Source organism: Zeus faber (genome assembly GCF_960531495.2).
Source record: "Zeus faber genome assembly, chromosome: 20".
Lineage (NCBI taxonomy): Eukaryota > Metazoa > Chordata > Actinopteri > Zeiformes > Zeidae > Zeus > Zeus faber.
The window spans coordinates 19729367-19756139 of record NC_137207.1 but is presented as its reverse complement, the minus strand read 5'-3'; the positions used below and the strand labels follow the sequence as shown (position 1 = coordinate 19756139).

General features: G+C 46.2%; 2 protein-coding genes across 2 annotated transcripts; one reads left to right on the top strand and one right to left on the bottom strand.

Annotated features, from left to right (window-relative positions):
* Window positions 1-173: 173 nt before the first annotated feature.
* Window positions 174-2827, bottom strand: gch2 (GTP cyclohydrolase 2; the record flags this gene model as incomplete). The annotated part of the gene is made up of 6 exons (XM_080021272.1): window positions 174-353; window positions 890-974; window positions 1121-1152; window positions 1636-1691; window positions 1884-1993; window positions 2458-2827. The coding sequence occupies 6 exons, from the start codon at window positions 2825-2827 to the stop codon at window positions 227-229; spliced, it is 780 nt and encodes a 259-aa protein (XP_079877398.1). The 3' UTR covers window positions 174-226.
* A 6430-nt stretch (window positions 2828-9257) lies between these two features.
* On the top strand, window positions 9258-26745 carry msh2 (mutS homolog 2 (E. coli); the record flags this gene model as incomplete). Its single annotated transcript, XM_080021189.1, has 16 exons — window positions 9258-9465; window positions 9551-9699; window positions 10038-10322; window positions 10843-10989; window positions 11327-11476; window positions 12756-12889; window positions 13469-13668; window positions 14361-14470; window positions 15928-16051; window positions 16746-16896; window positions 20596-20693; window positions 21284-21529; window positions 22213-22417; window positions 22525-22772; window positions 23556-23725; window positions 24065-26745. The coding sequence occupies 16 exons, from the start codon at window positions 9258-9260 to the stop codon at window positions 24233-24235; spliced, it is 2796 nt and encodes a 931-aa protein (XP_079877315.1). The 3' UTR covers window positions 24236-26745.
* Between the last annotated feature and the right edge of the window lie 28 nt (window positions 26746-26773).

Here is a 26773-nt window from a genome sequence, read left to right as displayed (position 1 = left end):
ATCCAGCAGTGGCTTGTCGAAGGCACCAAGGGTTGGACTCTGCCGTTGTCTTTGCGTTCACAGTCGTTTCGGCCGAAGCCACGCAGGCGGCTCTAAAGATATAAATATGTGCGTACGGCACATGTGGCGTTGGATCCACGTCCCCGGGGTCGCCACGAATCTCGAGTCGGGCGTCGGAACCTTTTTGGGAACGGCGAGGAAGCCGAAGTGGGCGCGCCGCCCGCCGTTAGGACCTGGTGAGGGACAGGAACTCTTCCCTGGTTTTGGGGTCTTCCCGGCACATCCCCAACATGGTGCTGGTGACGGTGCGGCTGTTAATCTTCTGGACGCCGCGCATCGCCATGCACATGTGCCTGCGGACCCCGAAAACAAGACTGTGTTTTCGAGATGGGATCGAATAAAATACCGTCGGACCCCACGCGGCTTACGTACGCACGTATTGCACGGCATGAACACGTTGAAACGGAATACTGATTTGAAATGATTTTTAGAAGTAATTATGCCAAATTTAAGAGCTTCTGCCAACAGCCCACGACAAAGCTCCCACTGCAGGAACGTAGAAGATATTTACTGTATCGTGCGGTTGGACATATCCCCAATCATGTCAGGGCTTCCACTGTAGTTTCTCTGCAGGGTCACAAGATGCCGCCACAAGCTAGTGGCTGCCCATGACAGTGGACGTTATTCAGAATTAACTGACTGGCTGATTGCCGCCGTCGAGCAATCAGAATCGAGTATTCCACGGAACCGCGTTATAACGAGCTAATGCACTCAGGGACCAGAGCAAATGGTTTATTGCACTCTCATGAAAAGAACTGATAAGGGCTTTAACGATTATAACGCACTCCAGCATGTCGGTGTGCATGTGTGTGTGTGTGTGTGCACTCACGCGGCCTCAATGATAACCGCTACTCCCTTGGGCTGCAGGGCTTCTGACACCGCCATGGCGACCTGCTTGGTGAGGCGCTCCTGCACTGAAGGGGCGAACAAGGAGGAGCACGGCGTCAGAAAACGCGATTCTCAAGGCGCCCCCCCCCCCCCCCCCCCGGGGGGTTGATTTGATCGGGCTCCACGGGCGCGGCGACGCAGCGCCGGCCCCGTAATTGGATTGGCACCTTACCTTGAAGCCTCCGGCTAAAGATTTCCACGATCCTGCGGAGAGCAACACAGAGGCCGGGGACTGAGTGTTAATGTCATTCGTGCACTAAAACACCACGAGACGCCGAAACGGCAGAGGGAGACGGGGGGGGGGGGCGGGGGGCGGAAGGAGACAGACAGACAGACAGACAGACAGACAGACAGAGACAGGGACTGTGATAATAAGCAGATGGATTCCCACAGGGGATTTTTTTTTTTTTCTCATGGGTCCCGTGAGAGACTCGGTTTGGGGAACCGTCTGTGGGGGAGCGTGGTGAAAGCAGCGAGAGTCGGCCACGGGGCTTAAGGCTCTAAGCCTCCAGGTCAAAGCGCTGGAACAACAGAAGAACGCAGCCGCCCGGCACTGACGCCACAAACACACACCCCTGATGGACGCTCTCAACTGTGTGTGTGTGTGTGTGTGTGTGTGTGTGTGTGTGTGTGTGTGTGTGTGTGTGTGTGTGTGTGTGTGTGTGTGTGTGTGTGTGTACACTATACCTTGCCAGCTTGCTGAGTCCCACCACTTTTTTGTTGGGAATATAGCCAATATGGACCTGCGGGGTTAACGTCCAGCAGACAGAACAAATTCACCGCATGGCAAACATTTTAACATACGATTAACAGAGCACCGCACGGAAGCCGTGTGAGGAGGTTACAATTTGGGCAAGTAATCCCACGACACACAAGATAAGTGCGTGGTCGCCCCGTCCGGCCGGATATTTTGGGATGCACGGGGGTCGACCTGCCTTGCCGAAGAAGGGCACCAGGTGATGCTCGCACAGCGAAAACATGTCGATGTCCTTCACAATCACCATCTCGTCGTGGTCCTCTTCGAATATGGCGTCGTTCAGGATGTCTACGTGGTGTCAGGGCGGGGGAGAGAGGTCCACCGGGGATTCGACGGGTTAACAAAGTCGGTCAGGGACACGAAAAGACAGCATTCCGACAACTCAAGGTTTCATGTCACCAACTGTGTTTCATTTTAGGAACAAGATTTGACCAGAATGACTCTTGGGATGATTGGGATGATGAACTGATTCAGCTGTATTTATTATTCAAGATAATAACCATATATTCATATTTTAATTGCACTATCTTTTTTTTTTTTTATTCCTCCCTACATCGCCCAGATTGGACCCTTCTCCCGGCCGGGTCCGGCCCTCGGGCCATACGATTGACACCCCTGGGCTCTACTAATGAAACACAAATGGAAAAATAACTGAATGTGAGTCTTTCAGTTGGACCCCCCCCCCCCCCCGCGTCTGCGGACCGCTCTCCGGCCCGCGGGCCCTACCTTTCCCCCCCGCCGCACCATCTTACCGTACACGTTCTCGTGGTAGCCCTTGGTCAGGAACTGCATGGCCTTGGCGGCGCGCAGCGGGGTGCGCAGCAGCCCCTGGCGGTCGGCGTCCTCGCCCAGCTCCCGCAGGATGCTGGTGTAGGCGGCCTGCAGCGCCGGTAACCGGGACGCGTCCTCCTCCTCCTTCACGGAGCTCTCGTGCTTGCAGAGCTGCGGGCTGAAGGTGCCGTGGCGGTGGCCGTTCATGGTGGCGGGGCGGGCGGCGCAGGCGGGGCGGGCGGCGCAGGCGGGGCGGGCGGTGCTCGGCGGAGGGAGTGTCCCGGTGGAGGACTCGCGCGCCTTATATACACGCCCCGGCCGCTCGCGGACCCCGCCAGATGCCCCCCTCATGACGTCATCACCACGTTCAAGGTTCGTGGTCGACGATTGAAATGTCACGACTGGTAGTTTTTTTTTTTAATTATTTATCTATTTGTTTGTTTGTTTATTTATTTATGTATGTATTTATTTGTTTATATATTTCCCTATTTATGTATTTATTTGTTCGTTCGTTACTTAATTAATTGATTTGTTCGTTTATCTATTTGTTTGTGTATTTATTTATATATGTATTTATTTATTTATATATTTACTTATTTTTAAATTCATTTATATATGTATTTCTTTGTATGTTTATTTGTTTGTTTCCTTACTTATTTATTTGTTTATTTATTTATGTATATGTTTGTTTTTTTTAATCTATTTTTGTTTCTTAATTTGTTTGTTTATTTGTTTTTATTTATGTGTTTGTTTATTTATTTATTCATTTGTCTGAGTTTTTTGTTTCTTAATTTGTTTGTTTATTTATTTATTTAATACTTTATTTATTTGTTTATTTATTTATTCATTTGTTTTTAATCTATTTACGTATTTGTTTGTTTGTTTGTTTATTTGTGTGTTTGCTTGATTGTTTATTTATTTGTTTGTTGTCGTTGTTGTTATAATTCGATTAAAATGACATTATAATTAGATATATTATTATGAGAAGCGTATCATTTCACAATACACTACGATGTTACACATTACATTAGACACGTTAATCAATTTCCTAGCTCTCCTCGCTCTCAACCGTTTATCACGGCGGTAGAATCTTGTATCAGTAAATCAGTAAAAACGACGCGAATCCTGCCAAGAAATCTCGACATGTGGGCGACTCCAGAATAAATGCAAAACGCGCTTTCTGGGCTTCGCAGTTCTCTAAAGGCACAGTTGATCGATCAATATCATTTTAAACTTATTTTAAGCAGTGGCTGGTTTTTAGGAGTGATTTCCATAAACCTGGCTGATAATTAAATATTTGTTGGACAACCACCGCATGTAATCCCCGTTCGTGTCACTGACACATTGGCTCCAACGGGGAATAACATCTGGTTAAGAAACGCTCTCCCGCTGGGGGGGGGGGGGGCGACAAAGGTTGTTCCAGGGCGAAGAGGGTGAGAAGCATGCGTTCCCCGACGTCACGATCGTGATCTTTATTTTAATCGACGTCTAATCGATTAAAGTGACAGAGTTGTTTAATCGGCCGCGACGGGGCGAGGCTCGTGACTTCACGCGGAAGGCAACAGTTCTGATCTGATATGACGCCGCAGTGTGTGTACGTCTGCGTTTATGACCAATGCGGTTCCATGTCGTTGACTGACCGGTAGTATTTCAGCTTTTATTGCAGAATAATTGCCATTCACATACGAAATGCAGTTGATTTGCCTTTTCACGGAACATGGTTTTCTCGACACATTTGGCCCCGCAGCTGGAGCGGGAAGTAAACTTCCACACGTGGATGCCCCCTGTGGTAGCAGGTGCTTGATCCGGGGTTAAAATAAAATAGCTTGCTCCCTTAAAGTGGTAATCCGTAAGATTATTTTGTTTTTAAAAATTCCCATATTTCAAGTTCAAGTTCAAGAGATTATTTGTCACATACATATAAGCAGTGAAATGTCATATTTGATGCTTTATTAATAAGGCACTCTATAAGAAACAGCCGTTCAATGTATTCGATCCCAGGCTCCTCCTGCTAGCGTGCTGTAGTGTCCTTGAGCAAGACACTTAACCCCTAATTGCTCCTGATGGCTGCGTCCGTCGGTGTTTGATTAATTGTAAGTCGCTTTGGATAAAAGCGTCTGGTAAATGACTAAATGTAAATGTCTGGTAAATGACTAAATGTATTTGCGTTATGCGTGCAGCTGTTCTAATTGTTGGCGGCGGGGTCCGCCTCTTTCCCGGCAAAAATCACTGACATTTTGGCAACAGCGGTGTGATTCACCAAAAACACGGAAGTTATAACTGATTCACACTTACATTGCATCCTGCTGCGGATACTGAAATGGATGAAACCAATTTGTTGATTCCAATGATGAATTTTCATTTGAGTGATTTTCTTCTTTTTGCGGTTAAATCCTGTACACGCCATTTAGGAACAAACATACCGGTTTGGTCAAATTAAATAGTATAAAAACAATATCGATTTGAATTTCAACTGAATTCAGGAACAAAGTTCATTTCATAATTTAATGTTTCGCAACGCCTCACGTTCTGCCCCCGCTCTCTAATCTCTCCCTTTATCTGTGAGAAGAAGAAAAAACCCACATGCACGTGGTCAGCCAAAATTCGAGCATTACACAAGCAAACGATGGAGAACACAAACGGAATCTGCCTTTCCAGTCTGCACAGGACATTACTTACTGTCCTCACATTACCGGTGAAGATGCCCCCAGTGAGCTCCAAACAGGTGGTCTGGACTAGATTATCTGGGAAACAGGAATTTAATAGGCTCTCATCATTGATTTTGGCAACTGTTCCCAATTGAAGGAGGACGCTGATAAAAAGGGACATTATTGTTGGAGAAGAACAGACTGATATATGTCCCTGACACCTTATCAATATGCAATCTGAATCACTTCAATGTGTATTGTGGCACATGATTCACATTTGGTTTGCCCCCAACAAGGCGTCCTCTTTCATCCCGTGTTGGTCTTTTGTTGGTGAGGCCTAGATGGCCCGGGAAACTCAAGTCAAGGGGTCATGTTTGTTCCGGAAGAGGCCATACAGTACCTGCTCCATTTTCTTGCGTTTCCTAAACGCACAATGCCCACTGTTGTTGTCTCTGGAAAACAGTAATGGAACTTTGGGTGTTTGGGTGTTGAGTGATTTCACCCAATTTTGGAAAGGGTGAGTGTGGGCATGAAATGACGAGTACACTAGTACACACTCGTGAAATTATTTGACATATACTACTGAAACACCCTATGACCACAGGTTCACCACTGAAGACAAGTCCAAGTAGCACCAGAATGTGTATTCCAGAACTGTCACATCTGGCTCAGCCAGTGACCTCCAGGAAAGACTGGCTGACGTCCATGAACAGGATGGTGAAACGGAGATGGAGAACAACCGACAGCGCGGAAAGACGGCAACCGGGGCGGCAAGGGCTGGCGCCCACAAAAGTCTGCAGAAGGGCATAAGCACCGGCTGCGCAACCCCGGTGCCAGTCTCCTCGTTGGCCGTCAGCATGATTGTCAAGTCAGCGCAGGTGGAATGCAGAGGCCCCAGGTCTGGAACGGCAGCCCCCCATGAGGGCATTGGGCACAATCTGTCCCTGGGTGCAGACGGCTCCTCCAGGGGCTGGGTACGGCTCGTTTCACGGGCGAGGGCGAGTTTTAAACCGGCCGGGTCCGGGTCCCCGGTCCTGGAGGAGGGAGGGTGGCCGACAACTTCTGGCCGACAACTTCCGGTTTAACCCGCGAGGGACGCGGCTTCCTACGGCGACAGAAAGCTCCGTCGAGACCCCGACAAACCACGAGTGGCTCGACACGGCTCTGTCTTCATATCTGACTTAATCTGGCGCCGTATGTCCGTCGATGCATTGCGCAAAATGTCAAATAACTGCATCATTACGCCCCCCCCCCTCCCCCCAAATAACCGCGTCTCTCATTTAAATGTCCCTTGTCCGTGTTAAATGGAACTGATGGTGTGTTGTTGACGGGGAGGTCGCCGACAAATGCCCGTGTCCCCGGCAGCTCATGTGAGCAGCTTTCCCAGCCTTAGTTGAAAGGTGAGGCATTGTTGGGTAAATCTTCCAAAGCAGGAAAGAAAAGTGGTGGTAGCTGGTAGTGCCTCTAGGAATGTGATGCTTCGCTGTATAACCACCACGGGACGACCTATCCGAAAGAGAGGGGAAAAAAAACCCAAAAAGCCCCAACAAGGACAATGTTTCATTCAAATCCGAACTTCCCACATAAAGATCAAACCCCGAATGCATCTCATGCTTATTGCGATAATTGGGAATGATCGGTATAACGTGCGCCTTACACGCGTCGAGGTGGAATTGCGCTGTTGATTTTGTTTTTGATTGTTGTTGTTTTGTTTCCCTCCGCGGGCATCTCTTGAAGGGGCTCGCATCTAATTCCGAATCGCATTGTGGGTGACACCTGGTAGTCTGGGAAGCTGGACTTGTGCGGCACCTTGAACCGGAACGGCGAAACGTTGTGTATTCTCGTCGTGCGTTATATATATATATATATATATTTTTTTTTTTTCTTCGTTTGCCGTTTATTTTTATTATTATTATTTTTATTTTTATTCTTTGTTTTGTGTCACCAACATTGACCGCCACGCCACGTACCCCCCGGTCCCCAATAAGAAGTTCCTCGCCTCATTTGTCGACGCTCGCCACCGCCGCGGACGCTCCGGGTTGCGTGCTCCGTCCGTGTTCGCTCGCACGCACGCTCCACGGGCGGAACGACTGCGTTTCGGATCTATTTGCCAGTGAACCGCGACTGGCGAGGGGGCGTTCGCGTCCCGGCTCCTGGGACTTCTCCAGCTCATGAGACAGCCGGTGAATGTGTGGTGTTGGCCGCAGACGTTTGTGCCCGCCGCCGCCCGCAAGTGTGGGCGGCCGGAGGAACGGGGTCTGCGTTGCCCCGTTTGCCTCCCACAATGGACGCCAAAAGTGAAACCCCTTTCACGGTGAAGGAGGCGGACGGTTGTGTCCGTTCACCGCGCACGTTTACAGAGTTTTACGTTGCCCAAAGTGTCCCAAGTCACGGCCTTTTTTTGGGGAGCCACTTTGGGTTATGTTGCAGGATGTTGACACGTGTCAGGATTTTCTTCTGCCATTACGTCGTAATTCGTACAGGCTAATTTTATTCTTAAAAAGCTTAATTCGTTGTTTTGTTCATGTTGCTGTTTTCACCTTTCTATTCTTAAGATAATTGTTTTTTTAACGGAGCAATTTTGATGCTTTCATATTGCATCATAGAAATAAAGAGGACTTGACTCAGCGATGTTAAATATGGATTGGCAAACATTTAATGCTTTATTATGTGTTGATTGTGTACATTTATTATGTTTAGATTTTTTAATATGATTTTTTTTTACTTGAAGAAGATGCCCATGCCCAATGCCCATAGCATTTTACAGTCAGGGTTAGGGTTAGGTTTTTATGTTTTGTGTCGGTAACTGGTTTTATCTATTGGTTGTTTATATATCGGTTATATCTGTGAGAGGTATGTGTATACACACACGCACGCCCACACACACACGCCCACATACACACATAAATCCAGGTATATATGTATAGAGGGGCTATAAATTAATAAGGGAGCACATGGGGAGAATCCATGCTGCACACAGCCACTCAATAAATTAATAAATACATAAACAAACTAACAAATAAATACATAGATAATGGATGGATGGATGTAAAAGCGCTCGGAAAATTGGGATAAAAGAGATCACAATTCAAATAAGTTATGTACATGCCAGTATGAATCACACAAGGGGCGGGAAAGGGGGATTCAAACCAAAAGAATAAATAAGATAAAGTTATCTTAATCATGTCTCATTCCCCTCTATATATAATTCCACGTCCCATCCATTCACACATTCTTCCATCTCTCAACATGGAAAACACAGTGCCGGCCCCACCAGCAGGGGGCGCCCGGCGTCAAATATAAATAAGTGGATGAATAAATAATTCAACAAATCCGTAGAAACTATAATTAATACCATGCAAAGTAAGCTTCCAGAGGGGGTCTGGGTTAAAGACGCATAAGATGAAATAAAAACAAGTGCAAACATTGCAAATATACAATGTCACACACAGGGGGAGAAGTTCCTCAAAGACAAGCATCAAACAAAACACAAGTTCTATACAGAAGAATTATCAAAACCAGCCACGCATAGAGAGAATTAGAATAAATACGTGTAATAATATGAATATTCATAATGATGATGATGATGATGATGATGATGATGATAATAATAATAATAATAATCACAATCACAATACTATTTACAATACATTTAGTGAAAATGTTCCTCCGTCCATCCGACCGGCCTGTCCCCGTCTCCAGCCCCGTGACGCTGAGTGAGGTGACCGGGTGGACCAACGTAGAACAACACACAACAACATCATCTGGCCTGAAACGTTCAAAAAGCTAAAATACCCTGGATATTAAAAGTTTACCTATGTCAATTATAAAAACATGTATCATAAGAAACGCGTGAAAAGTTAAAACTGCATTTTGATTTAGAAAGGAAAAATGTTTATTTTATTTTATATATATATATACAGAGTCTATTATTAAAGAATGAATTATTACTTAATAATTATTATTATTTTTTTTTAATATATAAAACATTCATTTTTATTGTTTTATTCCTTATGTAATACCGGTTCAAAGATAAACAAATATTAACAAAGCAGCTTGAGAATCAGGAGGAAAACAAACGGGTGAACACGTCACATCCGCTCCGCGCCGCGGTCCTGGCGGGAGTTTCCAGCATGGCGGTGCAGCCGAAGCACAACATGTCCATGGACAGCGCGGCGGAAAATGGCTTCCTCAACTTCTACTTCTCCATGCCGGAGAAGCCAGACACCACTTTCCGGGTGTTCGACCGCGGCGATTACTACACCGTGCACGGGAAAGACGCCGTGTTCGCCGCGCGGGAGGTTTTCAAGACCGGTGGGGTCATCAAGAGCCTGGGCACCGGTAGGCATCTCGGAGCGTCGACCCGACGCCGCCTCCGCCGCCGGTGCGTGTTTGTGATGTTTGCGTTGTTTAATGTTGACGACAGGAAGCCGCAAGCTGGAGGGCGTCGTCCTCAGCAAGATGAACTTCGAAGCCTTCGTGAGGGACCTGCTGCTGGTGAAGCAGTACCGGGTGGAGGTCTACAGGAACCACAGCAAGAGCAGCAAGGAGCACGACTGGAGGATAGAGTACAAGGTAAGGCCGGCTCCCAAAATGCAATCGCATGCAAACATAACTTGCGTCGTTTAGGACCAGGAGCAGCCCAGTTGGCCTTCACCTCAGCCTCCCGACCATCACGACTACTCTTTGCCACCTCTTTCAAGGTGCCACGGTGGCTCACAGCAACCAGGTTCTGGGTTTGTGTTTTTCCACGGCCAGCGTGTGTGTTCCCCCCGTGTTTGCGTAGGTTTCCCCCCACCCAAAATGACATCCGTGTCCGGTTTCACACGCCTAGCCGCCCGCTGCCCCCGAGTAGTTAAGATGGGGTAAATGCAGAAGATGATCACTGTTCTCTCTCCTTTCAAACTCTCCAGGCCTCGCCGGGCAACCTGACCCAGTTCGAGGAGATTCTGTTCGGGAGCGGAGCCGGCGCCGAGGGCTGTGCCGGGGTCGTGGCGGTGAAGTTGGGCACTGCGGCGGACGGGCAGCGCGTGGTGGGCGTCGGCTACGTGGACGCGGCCCAGAGGACCATGGGGGTGTGCGAGTTCCCCGACGGAGAAACCTTCTCCAACTTGGAGTCGCTGCTCGTCCAGATCAGCCCAAAGGAGTGTCTCCTGGCTCAGGGAGATGGGAGCGGTGACAACGGCAAATTAAAAGAGGTGTGTGTCAAAAGTCATGGTATTGTAATCTGGCATTGATCACTTGCATGCATTTTGGTTTCAGTGTAAATAGATATAGAGAAGTAGATACACAAGATGGCATCCCAGGTAGCTACTAAACAGTGCGTGAAATGCCCAATAGAACACAACAAATCCAATCTTCTTGACATGTTCCCCAATCTTGTTTTGGCTGTGATAGCATTTTCCATAAATACACAATTAACATTTGAACAAATAAGAAAAGTGGAAATGACCTGCTCCATTTTTTTGCCCATTGGGCAAGAAAGGTGTGTCAATCCATGGGAATTCTGGAGAGATCTGGCAGCATAGATCTCGAGAACATCTCTAGATGTTCGATCTCTTTCAGACATTAAAAATAAGTTTGCATTGTCTGTTAAAGTTTTTAGCTGCACTGTAACCTGTTTGCGTTTGTAAATCTAGTGCTTGCCTTCACTTGCCCAATTTCCTCTTGTCTTTTCGCGCATTGGCAATCTTTGTGAACTGTGGTGCGTCCGTGCAGGTGGTCCAGCGCGGCGGCGTCCTCGTCTCCGACAGGAAGAGAGCCGAGTTCAGCAGCAAAGACATGGTCCAGGACCTGAACCGGCTGCTGAGGGCCAAGAAAGGAGAGAGCGTGAGCAGCAACGCGCTGCCAGAACTGGACAAACAGGTGCCTTGTATAAGCATTACATACGCTCGCTGTACTTCCCTTTATCTGGTGATCCACTTATTAGTGTAATGTTTGTTTAGGAACAGATTTTGATGGACTGATAACATGTTTTGGGGACCCCTGAAACCTATTTACTTGTGTAAAAAGGAGCATAATAGGTCCTCTTTAATGTAAAATTGTGTAAGTTTACATACATCTATCAAATTACAACTGTGCATATAATGTTTAAATGAACATAAACAGAAGTGAAAGTACTGAATAAAAGTTTTCGGGGATGAGACCCAGTGATTGCACATTGTTGTTTTAATGGCGGTTTTGGAATGTTTCGTATCCCCAGGTGGCCATGTCGTGCCTGGCGGCCGTGGTGCGCTTCCTGGAGCTGCTGTCGGACGAGTCCAACTTCAACTCGTTCAGTCTGACGGCGCTGGACCTGGGACAGTACATGAGGCTGGACAACGCCGCCGTGCAGGCCCTCAACCTCTTCCAGGTCGGAGCGCGTGACTCCTCCTTCTCTTTCAAAAGCAGAAGTCAGAAAATAGGCAGGCAGAGCGAGGAGGTAGTGTCGAGGCAGAGCTACAAGGTGGAACTATGAGGTAGAGAGACCAAGTCGCATTGAGGTAGAGAGAAGAGGTAGAGCTACAAGGTGGAACTATGAGGTAGAGAGACCAGGTCGCGTTGAGGTAGAGAGACGAGGTAGCGCTATGAGGTAGAGAGACGAGGTAGAGCTACAAGGTGGAACAATAAGGTAGAGAGACGAGGTAGAACAATGAGGTAGAGAGACAAGGTAGAGCTACAAGGTGGAACTATGAGGTAGAGCTACAAGGTGGAACTATGAGGTAGAGCTACAAGGTGGAACTATGAGGTAGAGAGACAAGGTAGAGCTACAAGGTGCAACTATGAGGTAGAGCTACAAGGTGGAACTATGAGGAAGAGAGACGAGGTAGAACAATGAGGTAGAGAGACAAGGTAGAGCTACAAGGTGGAACTATGAGGTAGAGCTTCAAGGTGGAACTATGAGGTAGAGAGACAAGGTAGAGCTACAAGGTGCAACTATGAGGTAGAGCTACAAGGTGCAACTATGAGGTAGAGCTACAATGTGGAACTATGAGGTAGAGCTACAAGGTGGAACTATGAGGTAGAGCTACAAGGTGGAACTATGAGGTAGAGCTACAAGGTGGAACTATGAGGTAGAGCTACAAGGTGGAACTATGAGGTAGAGCTACAAGGTGGAACTATGAGGTAGAGAGACAAGGTAGAGCTACAAGGTGCAACTATTAGGTAGAGCTACAAGGTGGAACTATGAGGTAGAGCTACAAGGTGGAACTATGAGGTAGAGCTACAAGGTGGAACTATGAGGTAGAGCTACAAGGTGGAACTATGAGGTAGAGCTACGAGGTGGAACTATGAGGTAGAGCTACGAGGTGGAACTATGAGGTAGGGAGACGAGGTGGAACTATGAGGTAGAGAGACGAGGTGGAACTATGAGGTAGAGAGACGAGGTGGAACTATGAGGTAGAGAGACGAGGTGGAACTATGAGGTAGAGAGACGAGGTGGAACTATGAGGTAGAGAGACGAGGGGGAACTATGAGGTAGAGAGACGAGGTGGAACTATGAGGTAGAGAGACGAGGTGGAACTATGAGGTAGAGAGACATGGTGCAACCATGAGGTAGAGCTACAAGGTGCAACTATGAGATAGAGCTACAAGGTGGAACGATTATTTCACGTGACTGATTTCATGCCGAGACCTTCCGTCCCGGTTCCTAGGGGTCGCCAGACGACACCAGCGGAGCTCATTCATTGGCCGGGATCCTGAACAAATGCCGAACCCCGCAGGGCCAGCGGCTCATCAGCCAGTGGATCAAGCAGCCGCTGATGGACCGTACCCGAATAGAAGAGAGGTGGGCCCGCACGGATCATGAGGCCGCTGAGCATCATTTCATCCATCCATTCATACATCCTCCCGTTGCAGACTTAATTGTGTTTTTTTTGTTTTGTTTTTTTGGGGTGGTGGTCGTCTTGCTGCCCCACCAAGCTATGCTTCAGGAACGCTCTGCTGTAGATTCACATCGGGGAGAGACTCCAAATTGTGAAATTGTGGAGTCACAGCGGCTCGCATCAAAAGCAATAGGCAATCGTAATAAAGTGATTGGGTGAAATAGGAATATAATTTGGCTATACAAGGCAAACTTAAAATTTAACCGGGGGGGAAAAAAAAAGGCAGTGAATGTAAAATATTACAATAAAAATAGACTTTAAACTTAGTAATTAATACTAACATAAATAAACAGAAGAAATTTGGCAATATACAAATAAACCACAATAAACAACAAACAATAAAATAAACACAAAAAAAATTAACAATGAACGATAATAATAAACCAGAAAATGAAAAATAATCATTAAAAATGAAATTTTGGCAATTGAAAATCCAGATTTTTTTCTTATGAAACAAAAGTCTGTCTGTCTGTCTGTGTCAGGCTGGACCTGGTGGAGAGCCTGGTGTGTGACTCGGAGCTGCGGCAGATCCTCCAGGACGACCTCCTGCGCCGCTTCCCGGACCTGCACCGCCTGGCCAAGAAGTTCCACCGCCGCTCGGCCTCGCTGCAGGACTGCTACCGCGTCTACCAAGCCGTGAGCCACATCCCGGCGCTCATCAGCGCCCTGGAGAGATACTCTGGTACGATTGTGTTTATTATAGGTTCCAATACACACATACATGGATGAATAGACCCAGCCTCACTATTGATCTTTATCATTTTTGAATATATTAAATGTTGAAGGGAAGATTTTTATGGACAAATAAACAAATACATACAGAGCGAACGTTTACATCAATATTTTTTTAAGTGGCTCACGAAAATGACTAAGACGAGGAGAAATGCATTGTTGATTCGGCAAAATGGTGGAGCGTGATCCGCAGCTCAGATCAGAGCCTTCTATTTTTATTTTTTTCCAAACAAAGTGTGTTTTTGTTGTAGATTTATTTATTTTAATCCATTTTTGAAACAAAAGCCCCATGTGTAACATGGACACTTTCACTGTGTGAACCATTGGGGATGGTACCATTGGGGATGGTAGCTCAGGAGGTAGAGCTGGTGGTCTAGTGATCCAAAGGTTGCTGGTTCGATCCCAGGCTCCTCCTGCTAGCATGCTGTAGTGTCCTTGAGCAAGACACTTAACCCCTAATTGCTCCTGATGGCTGCGTCCGTCGGTGTTTGAATAATTGTAAGTCGCTTTGGATAAAAGCGTCTGCTAAATGACTAAATGTAAATGTAATGTAATGTAAGTGTGTGTGTGTGTGTGTGTGTGTGTGTGTGTGTGTGTGTGTGTGTGTGTGTGTGTGTGTGTGTGTGTGTGTGTGTGTTGCAGGTAGCTACCAGGTCCTGCTGGAGGCCTCATTCCTGGCTCCGTTCAGGGACCTGCAGGACGACTTCTCAAAGTTCCAGGAGATGATCGAGACCACGCTGGACATGAACCAGGTCAGGGGGCAAAACAATACAAATATCAAAATGCTAATCATCCGTATTCCTTTTTCGATTACTCTGTGTCTCATTAAATCTGTGACCTATTCTCAATATTTGAATTTCTTTGACCTCAAATTTCCGTCCAGAGACTTGCAAACATGGAATGAGTAAATAGACCAAATCCATGGAATAACCTTTTTGTTGTTGTGTTTTCCCTTTAAAAAGATTTTTTGTCAGTTGGTTTTCTTCTATGATTGGTTATTCTTCTATAATTATAATAATAATAATTAATAATAAATAAAATATTTTTAGTTTTGTTTTAAATTTATATTTTTTATAATTAGATTTTTTTTTTTATCATTTTTGTTGGGGGGTGGATGGGGGGGTTGTTGATTCTGTCTATGTATGTTTTTACATCTAAGAAAACACATATACATATATATATATGTATATGTTTTAATAATATTACATTACTTTCAATATGTGAAACATTTTTTGATGGGGGGGGTTATCTATGTAGTGAGCAAATAATAGGGCTGGGTGATAACAAAAAAAAAAAATGGTGAAACGGTCAAATTTATTAATTATGCTCTTTTTCAACAAGTTAATGTGGTCTCTGATGTCCCCAAAATATAATTTAAAAGTTTTTTTTTCATTTTTATTTTTTTCCTTAAAATACCGCTCAGATTATGCATTCTAGCCATTGTAACATGCCTCAAAAGCAAAGTTTTCCAAAACGGGCTGTTTCCTGTGTGTGTAGCTTTAAATGTAAATGAACAGCCAGGCCCCTAGTTCTGAGCCAATGGGGTTTGAACTTTACTCCAGATTCTGTTGTATTTCTCTGTAAACCTTCACTCATTTCACCTTAGCCGTACACCAAAATCTGTTGAATATATAATCAATATAATCAGTCCAGTCGCTGAATCTTCACTCGCATTAGATCTACGAGGCCTCATTTTAAAAGTTTGTCCCGACTTTGACGGCGGAGCTTGGAGCACCGCGGGAGACGGCGGGGCTCGCGGCTTTTTCAGTTCATTCAATTACGGCAACTTTGGAAAATAAATTCATCTGCCGTTTTGTTTGCTTAGCTCTCAGCTTCGATAGCTTCGATAGGTCTTGCGCTACAGCCGTGGGTGGAGTTACTCAGATTGAAGGCGGTTGTAGTTCTACCGAAGCCCCACTTGACGTTCCATAGGAAGGGGCTTCAAATCTGAAAGCTTGATTCACCAGGTGTTTTCCGAAATCGGCAGCTGACAAAAAAAACTGACCAGGTTGTCTTTTTCACAGTTTGTATGTTAGTAGGCCCATCAGAGACCCGAATGTATGTGCGCAAGCACTGAACATTTTTTGTTTTTCATCATAGGACCTTAAAGATATTGTGAAACAGGCTGGTTCTACATTTTGTTGGGTGCAACTTTTAGAGTGTGTGTGTGTGTGTGTGTGTGTGTGTGTGTGTGCGTGTGCGTGCGCAGGTGGACCACCATGAGTTTTTGGTGAAGGCGTCCTTCGACCCGGCGCTGAGTGAGCTGAGGGAGAACATGGACGCTCTGGAGAAGAGCATGCAGGCCGTGCTCAGCAGCGCAGCCAGGGAGCTGGGTACACACACACACACACACACACACTCTTGCATTTCTTCTTCCAGAATTATTTGTGTTTTTTTTTTTTTTTACCAAATAGTGCAATTTGTAGTTACGGTTATTGATATAAAGTTCCTTTTAAATACAACTTTTTTTTTTTTGGGCTTGCAGTAAAAGGGCCATAACTGACACCTTAGTGGTTAAAATGAGTTTGAAAAACCGCTCTTGATGAGCTCTAAGAGGTGAGAGGTCAAAATACTTTTCTTTTTTTCCAAATAAACAAAGGCCCAAGTGAAAACGCTCGATTTCCACAGAAGAGGAATTTGTTGTGGCAAAGAGATGAACACACTTTTCAGAAAAATATACAAAATAATATACAAACAAACGATACTACGCCCAGGATAATTTCAATTAAATATTTTGAAGATTTTCAAGAGGTTTATTCGTCACATACATTTATGGGTATAAATAAAATAAATATAATAAACGTGGTTGTACCGTACGGATGAAAATAAATATCAACACCATAGTACTTTTGAAATACTAAAAAGCTACTTTCAAAATAAAAATAGTAATGCCATTACATACAGTCACCTACATCTAGGTTCGTCATTTGATTTCTCGGCTTATTTTACTTAATTGATTTAGGTTATTCAATGTTTACGCTCACTGCATCAGTAAGTAATTGTAATGGCCGCCCCGCCCGTGTGCAGGTCTGGACGCCGGCAAGACGGTGAAGCTGGAGTCCAACGCGGCGCTGGGCTTCTACCTGAGGGTGACCTGCAAGGAGGAGAAGGGCCTGAGGAACAACAGGAAGTTCACCACGCTGGACGTGCAGAAGAACGGCGTGCGCTTCACCAACAGGTCAGACCCAGAACACACGCCGCCCGAAGCCCGGCCCACGTCTCCGCGGGGGTTATGGGCTGTCGTAGGTGTGTTTTCTGTACGTTGGACACGTACTGTGACGCGTAGAAATCTGTGCGAGTATAAACGCAAACGGCACCTGTGCGGGAAGCACCACCCAGCCTTCAGGTCGAAGGGATGCGGAGGAATTTGGCGACCGGGTGTTTTGTATCTGAAGGATACATTTTTCAAAATGTTATTTTGTTGTTATGTTTGCTCACAGTTTTGTTTAGTGTGTGTGTGCGTGTGTGCGTGCGTGCGTGCGTGCGTGCGTGCGTGCGTGCGTCTCAAAACTCACGGCGTTGAGTCACTAAATAGCTAAAAATAAAGGGAATCAAATATGACTTCTTTCCGTTTATTCTGTAAAACCCTTAAAGTAAGGAACTTTTGCCCATGGTCTTAAATTAAAACAACATTCAAGATCTCCAATGTTTAAATTAAATCTTAAACTATATACAACATTTAATACTCAATTGTTAAATGAAAGTGCAATATGAGGCAGGCATGACACCTTCCTTTAAACATGGTAGGGAATGAAAAAATATGATTAGATCTGCCCCTAGTAACTGAATTTAATTCCAGTATCAGTAACCAGTATCATGTTCAATTTCTCAAGTTTATAACAAAAATGAAATTTCGATTTAAACATTAGGAGGCAAACACTGCAATCAGGCGATTTCTGCAGCTCTCAATGAGACTTGTGCACCTGTCAACAGGTAGTTTGGCCCACTCTTCCGGAGCAAACTGCTCCAGCTGTCTCACGTTTGAAGGCTGCATGTTTCAGCTCTTTCCAGAGATGTTCGATAGGGTTCAGATCAGGGCTCATAGAAGGCCACTTCAGAATAGTCTCCTCCATGTTTCACAGTAGGTATGGTGTTCTTTTCTTTGAAAGCTTAATGTTTTTGTCTGTGAACACAGAGCTGATGTGACTTGCCAAACAGCTCCAGTTTCGACTCATCTGTCTAAAGGACATTCTCCCAGAAGCATTGTGGCTTGTCAATATGCATTTTAGCAAATTCCAGTTTGGCTTTTTTCTGTTTTTCTACAAATGTGGAGTCCTCCTGGGTCTTCTTCCATGGAGCCCACTGTCACTCAAAAAGAGACGGCTGGTGCGATCAGACGCCGATGTACCTTGACCTTGGAGTTCAGTTGTCCTTGGCTCTTTTTCTACCATTCGCACTATCCTTCTGTTCAATCTGGGGTCGATTTTCCTCTTGCGGCCGCGTCCAGCGAGGTTGGCTACAGTCCCATGGACCTTAAACTTCTTGATGTTTGCAACTGTAGTCACAGGAACGCCAAGCTGCTTGGAGATGGTCTTGTAGATTTACCTTCAACATGCTGTTCTATCATTTTCTTTCTGATCTCAGACAACTCTCTCCTTTGCTTTGTCTGGTCCATGTTCAGTGTGGTGGGCACGATGATACCAAACAGCAGAGTGACTACTTTTCTCCATTTAAACAGGCTGAATGAGTGATTATAAGATTGAAGACGTGTGATACCAATGAAAGAAAACGGTTAGTTTGAAATATCACCATAATCCAATTATTTATAATCTTTTCTGAGGGGTACCAACAAATCTGTCCAGGTCATTTTAGAATGTGATTCATCTCTTTGGCAATAATTGATCTCTTTACACAGCTTTTTTTGCTTTACTCTATGACCTACCAAAGGCGCGCAGGTATACATGAGAAAATTGCTTTTAATTTCATCACTTTTCAGATGAAATGGAGCATTGCTTCAATAAGCTGCAAGGGCACCAACACATTTGTCCACGCCTGTATGTGTTTTATTCAGCACTAACCCTGACGAGTCTTGATTTGTGAAGAAAACGCTTTTTCAATAAGAGACTTTGATTCCAGTCACATCAAATCATTATAAATAATGTTCTTTTTTTTGTGGTGGGGAAAAAATACGAACAAAATATTCCATTCATAAAACTAATGCTCGGTAGCCGTGGGAGCCGGCTCTTTTCAATAGCTCTTGTCTCATCAGACTTTTTTTTTTTTTTTCTCCCTAATTGTACTCATCATATCACAGCATCGGCTTCCGTCGCACATTATTATTATATCTTTGATATCACAATCCAGGTCATATCCATAACGCCAACTGCTCTTATGGAACGCGTACCGGAGAAGACCGGCACGTGGTCCTGGCCTCTCAAGTGGACGAATCAAGTGGACATATTGTAAAATATCATGTTCTATTGAATCGGAAAAACACATTTTCTTTGCATTCTTACAACGCACACGCTGCGCGCCCCAGCTGAGCTCCGACTCCTGCGGCTCGGGCTTCGCCCAAATCTGCTCAAACCCGCTCGTGATTATCGAGGTTGGAAAATCGAACGCTCATTTCCGATTGTCCGTATTCTCTTCACTGCGACTCTGCGTCGAGATTTGTGGAGTTAATATTCGAAAAGGCACCGGCAGCGGTAGGACCATTGCGCGGCGATGGTTCCAATTTTGCAATCGCACATCGTTTTGTCACGTCCTCACACACATCACACCCACCAACCTGGACCTCGTGCATTGCTGCCTGCAGCTCTATTTATTATTATTATAAGTATTATGATCATTACCCCAGGGTAGTAGCGAATGCCGTTGATGTGCCAAAAAGTTGCAAAATAAACTGCAGAATGTTGCGCGTTGAGGCGTCATCTGAGCCACGTATCTCTAATGAATTAAAACAAAACCGCAGCAGATGCTCTACGGTGATTCCTTCAGCGCCACATTTCTCAGAACTCGGGTCCGGTGGCACCACGCTCGCCACTTAATGAGGATCACGCGTGAAATCCGTTGTTTCTAGTCGTGAAAAAGAGTCATTGTTTGGGATCCAGACCGCGCACCTTTAATTTGGCGCATGGAAGCAAGGAGAGCGTGATTCTCGTTGAAAAAGAACTCTGCGCTAAATGAGGTGATTGTTTAGCTGTGCTCTAGGGTTAAACTAAGTTTTTACAGAACATTACAAGTCTTAATTTGTGTATATACTCTGCAGCAGTGTTTCTCAAATGTGTTTCTCTGGAAAAAGTGTTTAAAAAAAATATTGGTTATGTATAATGTAAAAAAAAAAATACGATGCACATACATTACAGTAATAATTATCATAATCGTAATTTATGTTCGTTTTCTTTTTTTTTCTTCTTCCTCCCAATCCCAAGGAACTCAGCTGAAAAAAGATCTTAGTCACTTTTAAAAAGAAGTTTGAGAACCACCGCTTTACAGTATATGTATGGAAACTAGCACAATAGGAAAGAATTTATTTTTCTTTGTTCACTGTTCTCTTTTTTTGGTTTATTGTGGATATAGACAATTTTATTACATTTTTTTGCAAAGCAAGCTTTGTTTTTATTGTTTATGGTAAATTGTAGGTTTATTTTTATTCATAGGTCATTGTTCATTTTAGGTTTATTGTATATTTGCCAAATAGCTCTTGATTATTGTTAGAATTTTAGTTATTTAATTAGTTAAAACATTTTCTGTTTATATTTCTTGATTATTTTACATTACAAAATGTTTCTTTTTTTTCTTTATTTTTTTTATTTTTTGTGTGTATTTCAGTATTATTTTAGAACAGATATCGTTTGGGACCGTTTGAGATGTCTGAGCCTGGCGCACCTGCACGTTTTTGATCTGTCTGTCTGTCTGTCTGTCTGTCTGTCTGTAGCAAGCTGAGCGCGCTGAACGAGGAGTACGCGAAGAGCCGCGGCGAGTACGAGGAATCGCAAAATGCCATCGTCAAGGAGATCATCAGCATCGCCTCAGGTGAGGGAGGAGGGGGGAGGAGGAGGGGGGAGGAGGGCGCGGCGCTCACATGCTGCTCAGCCCCTCCCCGGGAGGGAAAATGTAGGCGCCGGCCCCCGGGGGGGTGGGAGGGCTGATTCCATGTGATTTGAGGTTTGTTCCCCAAATCACACATTTGGAGTTCACCCTGAACTCTGTACCCGTGGATAAATCAATAAGCCTTGCTTGCTGTCATTCTTGTGGTCCCTCTTCCCACGTGTTGCCCTCTCTTCGCGCCCTCGTCCGTGAACGCCTTGGTCGTCATCTTGCGTCGCCTCCGTCAGAGCCGAGCGGGAGGCGCCGACGCGGGCGTCTCCAGCGGGGAACTGGGTCGAGTGTGGCCTGCCGGTGATAACCTCGAAACAAAGCTCCGAGCCGATGCCGTTCTTTCGAAGTAACGGGGATTTGCGTTGGTGGCGATTCAAGGTTTTAAATAAAATAAAATTGTCCGTTTTAAATATTTCTTGTTGATGTGTCGCGACACCCACGTTTAATTTCACACGACCCGGCTTCAGTTGCCGCTCTCATTTATTCTGACATTGTCTTGACATTCCTCCGCCCGCCGCCGCCAGGCTACGTCGACCCGCTGCAGACCCTGAGCGACGTCACGGCTCAGCTGGACGTGGCGGTGAGCCTGGCGACGGCGGCCGTCTCCGCCCCGGTGCCCTACGTCAGGCCCCGCCTCCTGGAAGGGGGCCCCCGGCGCCTGGAGCTGCGGCAGGCGCGCCACCCGTGCATGGAGACGGACGCCGACACCGCCTTCATCCCCAACGACGTCACCTTCGTCCAGGGAGAGAAGAGCTTCTACGTCGTCACCGGTGAGATACGGAGGAAGAACCGAACCAGCAGATGGTTCCCTGAAAAGAATAATAATCCTCATTGACTTCAGTCGGACAGTGAGTCTGAGGAGGCTTGTAGTGAAATAATCCATTCGTAATGGATGGATAGATAGATAGGTCTGGAGGTGCTTGAATTTCCCCCTCAGAAATGTAGGTACTTGAATACCTTGAAAATAGCCCCTTTTGTGCTGAAATGCTTGAAAAGTACTTGAAAACAACGCGATCATTAAAAACTTTTCCAGAATCACTTTTATGACATCGATTATGTCAGGGAAATGTGGAGTTAATCCAGCGTGGTTGGAAATAGACAAGTTTAATATAGATGGATATACTTATATAAATAAATCACTGAGGCAAATATATATATATGTATGTGTCTGTCTGTGTGTGTGTGTGTGTGTGTGTGTGTGTGTATATATATATACACACACACACGTGTGTGTGTGTGTATGTGTATATATATGTCCCTCCCTTAAATAAAAAAATAGTGCTTTAGACTTGAAAGTCCTTGAATTTCATTCACCCTAACCTTGTATAAACTCACAGTATATATTTAATATTTTCACTCTGATCCATGTAAATACATCAATGGCAGACGCCCGTGGATACTGACATCTTTCCAATGGACCCCGCCCTCTCTCTTTCTCCTTTCCTCCACCCAGGTCCCAACATGGGTGGAAAGTCGACGTTCATCCGCCAGGTGGGCGTGGTCGCGCTCATGGCTCAGATGGGCAGCTTCGTGCCGTGCGACAGCGCCGAGCTGAGCGTGGTAGACAGTGTGCTGGCGCGGGTGGGGGCCGGGGACAGCCAGGTCAAGGGCGTCTCCACCTTCATGTCCGAGATGCTGGAGACGGCCGCCATCCTGCGGTGGGGCGCGCGCGTGCACACACACACACACACACAAATTATAATTTAAGTTATACTCCCTTTGCGACTCGGGACGACACCGTAAGTTCCATCTTCCTCCTCTGCAGCTCGGCCACGGAGAACTCCCTCATCATCATCGACGAGCTGGGGCGCGGCACGTCCACGTACGACGGCTTCGGCCTGGCCTGGGCCATCAGCGAGCACATCGCCGCGCGCATCGGCAGCTTCTGCCTGTTCGCCACCCACTTCCACGAGCTGACGGCGCTGGCGGCGCACCACGCCACCGTGCGCAACCTGCACGTCACCGCCCTCACCACCCAGGACACGCTCACCATGCTGTACAGGGTCCGGCCCGGTGGGTTCGCTTCATTTTCTTTTAAATTTTTTTTATTTTTTTTATTTTTTGAGGGGGGCGGGGATACGAATACCTTGATAATACATCAATAATGTGGCTGTCGGTGCTTTCCTGAGATATTTACACAGAAGGAATATTAAATTGTGACCAAGCAGGTGGAGGTGTTGATTAGAACATCTTAATTGTATTGGGATATTACTTTTTTTTTTTTTTATTAAACCTGTGCTGTCAGCATGCTGGGCACACAACAGAGTATTTGAACGCAATTGCATTCAGGACAGAGTTAATCTGCAAGTGGAGTTCAAGTTCTCAACCTGCAATGCAACTCTTAACTCAACAACTGCTGCAATAACTCTGTCCTGTGACGACCTGGAGGATGACAAGAGCACACTGTTGTGATATTACGATCCCAGGCGATATTTAGTCTCTCGTCGCGATATCACCCAGACCTGTAATCAAGTCACAATAAAAGTACAAGTTTATATTTTTAAATAAATGCATTGTTTAAACACTGGAGACCTGCAGGCTAAAAAAAAAAAAGGACAATACAAAACTTTTTTAAATGAGGTCAATGCGAACATCCACATCCCCTCCATCTTTATTACAAAAACTATGGCGAGTTAGGCGCTGTTACACAACCGTTCCACATGAGCGACCTGGGTGATGTTGATGTTTGACCTGCTAAATATGAACAACATTATTTATATACCACAATATTTATAACCCCCTTTTTTTTTTCCCCCCTCCCCGCCTCTATTTGTGTCATGTGCCGCCCCCGCGCAGGCGTGTGCGACCAGAGTTTTGGGATCCACGTGGCGGAGCTGGCGTCCTTCCCGCCGTCGGTCATCGCCATGGCAAAGGAGAAGGCGGCCGAGCTGGAGGAGTTCCAGGATCCGGCGGGGGACGGGGAGGAGCAGGGGCCCGAAGCCAAAAGACGCCGCGCCGACAAGCAGGTAGGAAATGCCACCGCCGCCCCCCAACGTTTTCGATCCTCGCGGCCTCTGCCGAACTCTTGAAAACGTGAATTTGTAGAAACCTCCAGCAGAGGGGGACGTGGATTACGTTTGTAATCAACCTGAAGCCGCCTTTACATCGAGTCCGACAAGCGCAACAGCTGGAGGAAAAGAGTCTGGAAAACAGCGCTCTGCAGTACGGAGGTGTCTGCATCAGGGTGTAGAGTGTGTGCGCTCCGTTCCTCCCCGTCATCCCAGAGTGACTGTTCTATACAGTTTGTAACGTTGCCGTGGGAAACACTTTAACCCCACGGTCCGCCCCCCCCCCCCCCCCTACAGGCGGGTGAGAGTCTGATCCACGGCTTCCTGGGGAAGGTGAAGTCGCTGCCCGCCGCCGCCATGACGGACGAGGAGCTGAAGGCGGAGCTCGGGAGAATGAAGGAAGAACTGGCGGCAAAAAACAACAGCTACGTCGCCGAGATCCTGGCCCGGTGCCGCCCCGCACCCTGAGAGGGGGGGTAGAAACACTGAACCCCCAATCATGTACGCGAGTGAAATTAGAGGAAAGCGCCTCGTAGTGTTTCCGATGTAGAAGGGTAAGTTTTGTCAAGATAAAATTGAGGAAAGAGGGGGAAGAGAGGAAAAAAAAAAAAAAAGCCCGTGCTTTTTTATAGTTTAATAAACATGGTTTAATTTGTACAAATGGCACGATCCCTGTGTGTACTCTGCAGTTACACAAGGCGGTGAAAATAGATTTTGGAAGAGCGACTTAATACTTTTATGACGTGCGATGGGTGTGAACAACAAAGAGCTGCTTTGTGCCGGTCGACGGCCGCGTTAAAAGGTGCATTAATCGATTACACCAAACGCGTTATATCTATGGCGAAGTTGGCGTGACAAGTTCAGGGGCGAGTGTGGACTTGTGTGGCTGCTCGATCAGAGTCTGAGATCTGGTAGATTTACATCTTAATTGTCCGGTGTAGAATTGGACACTGAACCAGCGGTCAGTGCGTTTGTCATTCTGGATTTAGAACATGCCAAACAATTCCTATGTACATTTCCTGTTACCTGCTCAACAGTTTCAGCAGCCATACTGCGGCCGGTTTGGTGCTGGAACTGGCTAAGAGCACGTATAAAAAAACAAAAACGATTTCCCGTTTCATTATATAAGTTGTTAAAGAAACGCAGCGGAACAGTTAATGAAGATGATCAAAATAAGTCATTTGGGCTCTCGCCGGCACCCAAAAGTATCAGCGTCAGTTTGGACAGAACTGGAATCTTTCATCTGAATCTTAATGAAAATCTCCCTCCAGTTTATGGAGCACTTTTTTTTTTTTCCAAAATGGCCCAGACCATTGAAACGTTTGTCGCTGCCGACTTTTGTAACGACCGAATAAATCTTTGGCATCTTCGGAGTCAAGCCAGACAGTTCCGTACAGAATACATTTCACACTAATGACAGACAGGGACACTGTAGAAGTATTCAATCATTTGCCAGGCTGCGTAACGCGGGGAGACGATCGCCTCCGGAGCTGTCCGACGCCAGACGCAGCGAGGTGGAGTCGACCGCGTCCCTCATTGCAACGAGCTGTGAACTCAAGACAAACGCATGTGATCTAATAAAGTTTTATTTTCTTAGAAATGACCAGTTTCTTGTTGTCTTTTTTTGCCTTTCTAGGAAATTAAACCCCTTTTTTGAATTCCGACTAGCAATCTACATAATGGTTATTGAATACTTCACAATATATTAAGTCTAGATGTTATGGTACATGCATACGATTCAGGCTGCATGGGGAGCCACAGTCACCACGATACACAGAAGGGTGGGGGTGGGTAGGAATCTGGGTTTTTGGGGGAAGGGAGTGGAGGGGGGGGATGGGTTGCAGATCTGCCCGTCCGTCCCAGTTAGCGAGGACCTCAGAGGCCTCCGACTGAAACCCTCTCCAGATAAAACACTGACTGCATCAACTCAAAAGGGAAAAATAAAAAATAAAAACTGAAAGGAAAACCCATACACACACGGACATACGACTTGCACTGTACTCACTGTACACAAAACACACACACACCCCTTTATACAAGTGTGGAGCTCCTCCACCTGCTGTTTAAGCTAACATACTGGAGAGGGTTTTCCTCTTTTACTTTTTTTTATTATTTTTTGTTATTTAATTGTATTTTCTCTTAGTGTTTAAGAAGATTCTCTTTCACAGAAAGAACTTGGATCACTGGGACGCTGGAGCGGCTGCAGGAGGGGAACGGGGCTGAGGGGGGGGGCAGGAGGGGACGCTAACCAAAAGAAAAAAAAAATTAATAACAATAATTATAATATATAATAAAATAAAAGACATTCAAATACAGTCAGATTTTTGCCTGAAAATACAAAACTACATGAGAAAGCATTAAAATCGAATCCACTGAATAACATATTTAAAAAAAGAAAAAAAAAAAAAAAAAAAGCCCAAGTGCTCCGTCACACACGCACACACACACACACACACACACACACACACACACACGCATACACAAGTCTCGCTCTTCTGTACCCACGCACGAGAGCTACATCTGCCTGTTCGTTGCCTAGTTACAACCGCCAGGACAGCCAATGAGGACGGCAGCTGAGAGGAAGCAGCAAGTTCTTCTGAAGCGGACGTGTGCTGTGTGGGGCGCGTGGGAGATAAAAGTTGGGGGAAGGGGAGGAGGGACGGACGGGAGGGACGGGGGGGTCCGGAACAGGGTAGGTCGACCCCCCCCCCCGCCTCTCCCTCCCCCCCTTCCTCCCTCTCTGGGAAAGGACTGCATTAAGAAAATGTCTCGAATGATGAATCTCATGTGGCCATTCAGCGAGGGCGGCTCGGTGAAGCCGCCCCTCCTGGCGGCCGGCGCTCCACCGGCTCCCTCTAGTGGCGGCTTCCCGCCACTGCAGCCCGGCCCAGGCTGCTTCCTCCGTCCGGCCTCCGAGAGCGCCGCGTGCGCAGAGTCTCTCTGGGTGGTCGCGGCTGCAGGTCGGTGTCTGTGGTTCGTGTGCGTGTGGTCCCCCCCGCCCCCCTC